The 4,646-nt window shown below is 37.7% G+C and overlaps 1 protein-coding gene across 1 annotated transcript; it reads left to right on the top strand.

Annotated features, from left to right (window-relative positions):
• Positions 1 to 1,130: 1,130 nt before the first annotated feature.
• On the top strand, positions 1,131 to 4,302 carry LOC145572191 (uncharacterized). The gene is made up of 3 exons (XM_081631199.1): positions 1,131 to 1,457; positions 3,576 to 3,685; positions 3,760 to 4,302. Exons 1-3 carry the CDS (start codon positions 1,250 to 1,252, stop codon positions 4,045 to 4,047), a joined length of 606 nt encoding a protein of 201 aa, XP_081487325.1. The 5' UTR covers positions 1,131 to 1,249; the 3' UTR covers positions 4,048 to 4,302.
• The last annotated feature ends 344 nt before the right edge of the window (positions 4,303 to 4,646 follow it).

Genomic DNA, 4,646 nt, shown 5'->3' with positions numbered 1-4,646 from the left:
AATAATAATAATAATAATAATAATTTTGGTCTTCAGGCTACGCAAATAATAATAATAATAATAATAATAATAATAATAATAATAATAATTCTGGTCTTCAGGCTACGCTTCTTAGCAATTCTGGTATTGTTGGTCAGGGTCCGGTCTTTGATGGTGCTATTAGTCTTTTTAACAGAATTGTGGAGACTGACCTTATGAGTAACCCTAGTGAGATCGCTGCCCCCAAACTCATGAAAAAACTGGCAAATATATATTTCACGAAGGTCACTGCATCTGCGGATTCCACTTTCTCCTTATTTGCACGTCAGGTTGCCTTATGGAAGTCCCAACAGGGGGATCACTCTTCGGCCTGGTTGCGGACGGTCCCGATATCGGGTTTAGGTCAGGCTATGAATGATAAGACTTACCGTAGTGTTCTTTGCTACAGGTTGGGTGTTCCTTTGTTCTCCATTTCAACATCGTGTTCTGCTTGCTCAAAGGTTTTTGATGGGGATATTTATGGGGATCATGCAGTGTCTTGTGCTGGGATGGTGGGTATTAAACATCGGCACAACGTTGTTCGTGACACCCTTGTTGATATTTGTTTTCGGTATGGGATTTCTGCTTGAAAGGAGGTTAATGTTGGGTTGATTGGAGGGAACGACAGGGCTCTCCGACCAACAGATGTGTTGCTTTATTCATGGGATAGAGACCTTGATGTTTGTGTTGACTTGACGGGGTCTTCACCTTTAACACAATCGGGGCTGTCTGACTTCGTTCCTAGTCGTGTTGTGTCTGCGGCGGCTCAGCGGAAGCGGGACAAATATGGGGCGCGTTGCAGGGCTATTGGTTATGGTTTTCTTCCTTTCTCCTTTTCTTCGTTGGGGGAATTAGAGAAGGATGCTATTGCGTTACTGAAGCGGATTCAGGCGTTCGCTAAGACTCAGGATATTGGTGCTCGTGCAGCTGCTCACATATTCAGCATGATCGGGTTCGCTATATCTAGAGGGGTGGGGGCCCAAATTGTATCTCGGCCCAGATAAATTGATTGACTAATAATAATAAAATCTGATCTGCTCTGTTTTGTCCAAAAGCTTAAAAGAATAGGGCCTAAGCAATTGGGGTCTTCTACATTGTGCCCTTCTTCAAAACCCTTCTTCAAGAACACCATCAATCGTGTCTGGTAGTGTCCTGCAAATTAGGGTTTATCTTCACTGAAAATATTGGGCATTTTTTCTACTTCTCTCTCATATTTTGTTAAATTTGTACGATGAAGAACGCTAATCTCAAGAACAACGATTCCGGAGAAAGAGGTGGCTTCAATCCCTATAACAAAATGAACAACAACAACAACAACAACAACAACAGTAAGATTAAGATGAAGAAAAATATGCAGAGATTGGGAGGCACTGGTCTTTCTCTTGAAGCATTTGCCAATGCTAAATCCAAACAAAATTCATATAATCCTGCTTTGTTAAGTATGTTCCTCTTTCTCTACTCCTCTAAATTGCTGTCTTTTATGAATTTCTTGTGATTTTGGTATATGGGTATTGTTCTAATGCTTGATTTTTGGAAGAATTTAGAGTATTTTGAACTTTGATGATTTCATGGTGCTAATTGTTTTTGGGTTTCGATGATATGCTTAATTGATTATTGATTGTGGAATGATTTCTTGTATTATTCAAGGCCTAAAGCCGCCAAGCCGGTTTCGTGGCGTTGTAATTGGACTAATTTTGTATTGGTTGTATGACATATTGGATGGGGATTGACAATTCTAGTGAGGTATTTTGTTAGCTTTGGGTATAATGGTATTGAAGAAGAAGAAAAGGGAGAAGTTGCTTTTCAAGATAAATTATGCTACTAGTTAGCACCCTAGTAGCATGGAGAGGCAAACTTTATGCCTTTCTAAGTAATTAACTCCATCAGTTGATTAAGGAATAGGAACTTGCAGCATACATTGTGGTTGTGCTGTTTAAGAGCCGAGCAATCTTTTCAGTGTTCATTTTAGAGTTTAATAGAACCAAAATTCCAATTTGAAGAATCTCTTTCCGCTTGTTTCAATCAACGTGTAAAAAACAGGATGCAACTTACCTGCAGTGAGAACACGTCACAGAGGTTGTCTTAATCCAAAGTCTCAGACTTGATTGTAGACACAAAAATCTATACTCATATGATATTAGAGATGGTCTTATCAAATATGTACCAACAAAGTTTACCTACTACCTTTAAGCCCGATCGTAGAAGCTTTTCTTCTACTTTTTTAAGTTCAGCTGTGAAATTTTATGGGTATTTTAATCAATTGAATTTATTTGATGAAAATTTATTATGTCCTTGCTGTTGGCCTCAACCTGGGACAAACAGGTTTAGTGATTTTGTGGTCTTGTACTCCTCTTGCTAAGAATTTTTACTTATGTTCAATGAGATCTTTTGTGGCGGAATGATTGATGCGTTACTGCAAATCTGCAATTCACATCTTGTGGATAGCAAGCAGACTTGCAGAGTGTGGTTTAGTGACTGTGGACTTTGCTATTTCCAATGAGCTTGATGCCTCCACCCAGATCATATTGTAGAAAGCTGGTTTTCTATGAGTTATGGAAGTGAAATATTGTGATTTATTGGTCTTGTAATGTGTCTTCTTTTAGGGATCGAGAAAAATGGTGACAGTAAGGCATGTTTTTTGTGTGCAAGTTTGTTGTTGGGGAAGAAACAATTAATCTATTGGCCAATGATTTTACACTTGTTTTGTTGCATACTAGTTGACTCAGACCTAGCTGTTCGTAAAAGTGCTGGACTGTAGACTTCTTATGGAAGTTTTGCATTTTCTTTCAATGATAAGGGTCGGTCAAGTGTCCATACCCCAAATTTGAGTATTTCGGTATTTAAGTCTAACACAAGTACCTAAGGTGGAATAAAGAGTTTGACATAGGCTGTTTTGATTGAACTCCTTGATTTGGCATCTTTGACCCTTCGCTGAGGCAAGAAGATTCTGCTTTAAATTTAAAATTCTATATTGACCATGTAAGAAAGTTAGTAATTTCCTATCTGCTGGACTAGAATGGACAAAGAGATGGCTAAGGACTATATTTTGAATTGTCAGATCTATTCGGAATCTTGTTGCTTTTGCAGTGCTTGACATGCCTTGCACTTCCCAACATGTAATCCTGATGCTGATCTGAATAGTGTGATCCTGTTTTTCAGTCGTATGCTTTTTTTTTTTTTTTTTTTTTTTTTTTTTTTTTTTTTTTTTTAAGGTAAGGAGAAGAACCCTGTCCGAACCTCAACCCTTACAGCTTTTTTGCTTCGGTATTTGCGGGTCCAACACTTTGAGAGTAAGGGGGGAAGGATAAGGGATCCCTACCCTCTAAGTGCCTGTAGTGGGGATTGAACCCCCAACCTTAAGGTTGGAAGGTAAAATCTTTCCTACTAGACCAAGCTTAGCTTGGTAGTCGTATGCTGAATTGAAAAGAGCCTTTTCTATAATTTTATATATATGTATTGGTATTGCAAATATATGTTACATAGTTAAATGTTGACTGGGTTTTGATTTGACTATATCGGTGATATACTAATGTATATACATCTTTGCATCATTTTAGAGAAGAAAAGGGAATTTTACACGAATGCCAAACATGTAAGCAAGTACAAGAAATTGCTGAAGCAACAAAATCAACCTAACGATCGATCTGTATCTGTTGAACCTGTTGAGGTATGTGTTCTTTTTTGCTATTTTAAACTGAAACCTTGGTCTGAGTGTAACATGCTATCCTGGCTCACTTGCAGGAGAATGATGGTGGTCCTGGTGAGACAAGCAAGGAAGACAAGAAAAACAAAAAGGGATCATACAGTTTACAAGAGTTGTATGTGAAGAAACATGAAGAACAGGAGAAAGCAAGGATGGAAAGGGAAGCCTTCTATAAAGCAAAAAAGGAAGAAAAGGAAAAGGCTGAATCCCGCAGGAAAGATTTACGGGAAAAGATGTTTAAACGAACACGGAAAGGTCAGCCTGTCATGAAATACAGAATTGAGCACATATTGGAGACCTTGCAGGGTTCTACTTCAACATCATAGTTTTCTGCTTTTTGAATGGAGCTTCTAACTGCAAAAAACCAAATGATGGATCAGCTCCTCTGTTCATTTGATGTATCTCTGTGTCTAGAGGGACATGATGATACAAGTCATTTGAGTTGATTCTGGGAGATGTGATGCTCTGTTGTAGTTAGATTGTCAGTTCTTGACCTTGTAAAATTTTGCTCTATAATCCATAGCAAATTACACAATTTTGGACCAATCTTTATTCCATTTTTTTTTAAATTATTCTTTCAATTAGTTTCAATATCCTTGAATAGTAATATTTTAATAGGATAAGAAAGAAGACTATTCGCGCTGGTGTAATCCTTCAATTTCATCGTTCTTTGAAAATGGCAGCTCCTTTATAACTTAAAGAACGGAGTTGCTACAATATGTGAAAATTCAGATTGGTGTTTTCTGTTATGAAAGTCTCTCTAATTGTTTCCATTTTACTATATCACAAACCTCGGCTTCATTCGAACTTACATCAACTTGCCTTGCCCAAATCTAATATTTTGTTAAGAGAACCTCTCTAGTTTTCTCTGGTTTTGAAGCTTATTTCCTAATGTAAGAAAACCTATGTTTGTCATCATTCTAAA

The sequence above is a fragment of the Chenopodium album genome, chromosome 12 (assembly GCF_948465745.1).
Source record: "Chenopodium album chromosome 12, dcCheAlbu1.1, whole genome shotgun sequence".
In the NCBI taxonomy this organism is placed as follows: domain Eukaryota; kingdom Viridiplantae; phylum Streptophyta; class Magnoliopsida; order Caryophyllales; family Amaranthaceae; genus Chenopodium; species Chenopodium album.
This window is presented reverse-complemented; position numbering and strand designations above follow the sequence as displayed.

What these genes read in the sequence shown, in the direction of transcription:
- LOC145572191 (XM_081631199.1), top strand. Translation starts at nt 1,250, where the DNA reads ATGAAGAACGCTAATCTCAAGAACAACGATTCCGGAGAAAGAGGTGGC. An exon ending in ATATAATCCTGCTTTGTTAA is followed by an intron (nt 1,458 to 3,575) that starts GTATGTTCCTCT and finishes GCATCATTTTAG; the next exon opens with AGAAGAAAAGGGAATTTTAC. An exon ending in TATCTGTTGAACCTGTTGAG is followed by an intron (nt 3,686 to 3,759) that starts GTATGTGTTCTT and finishes GCTCACTTGCAG; the next exon opens with GAGAATGATGGTGGTCCTGG.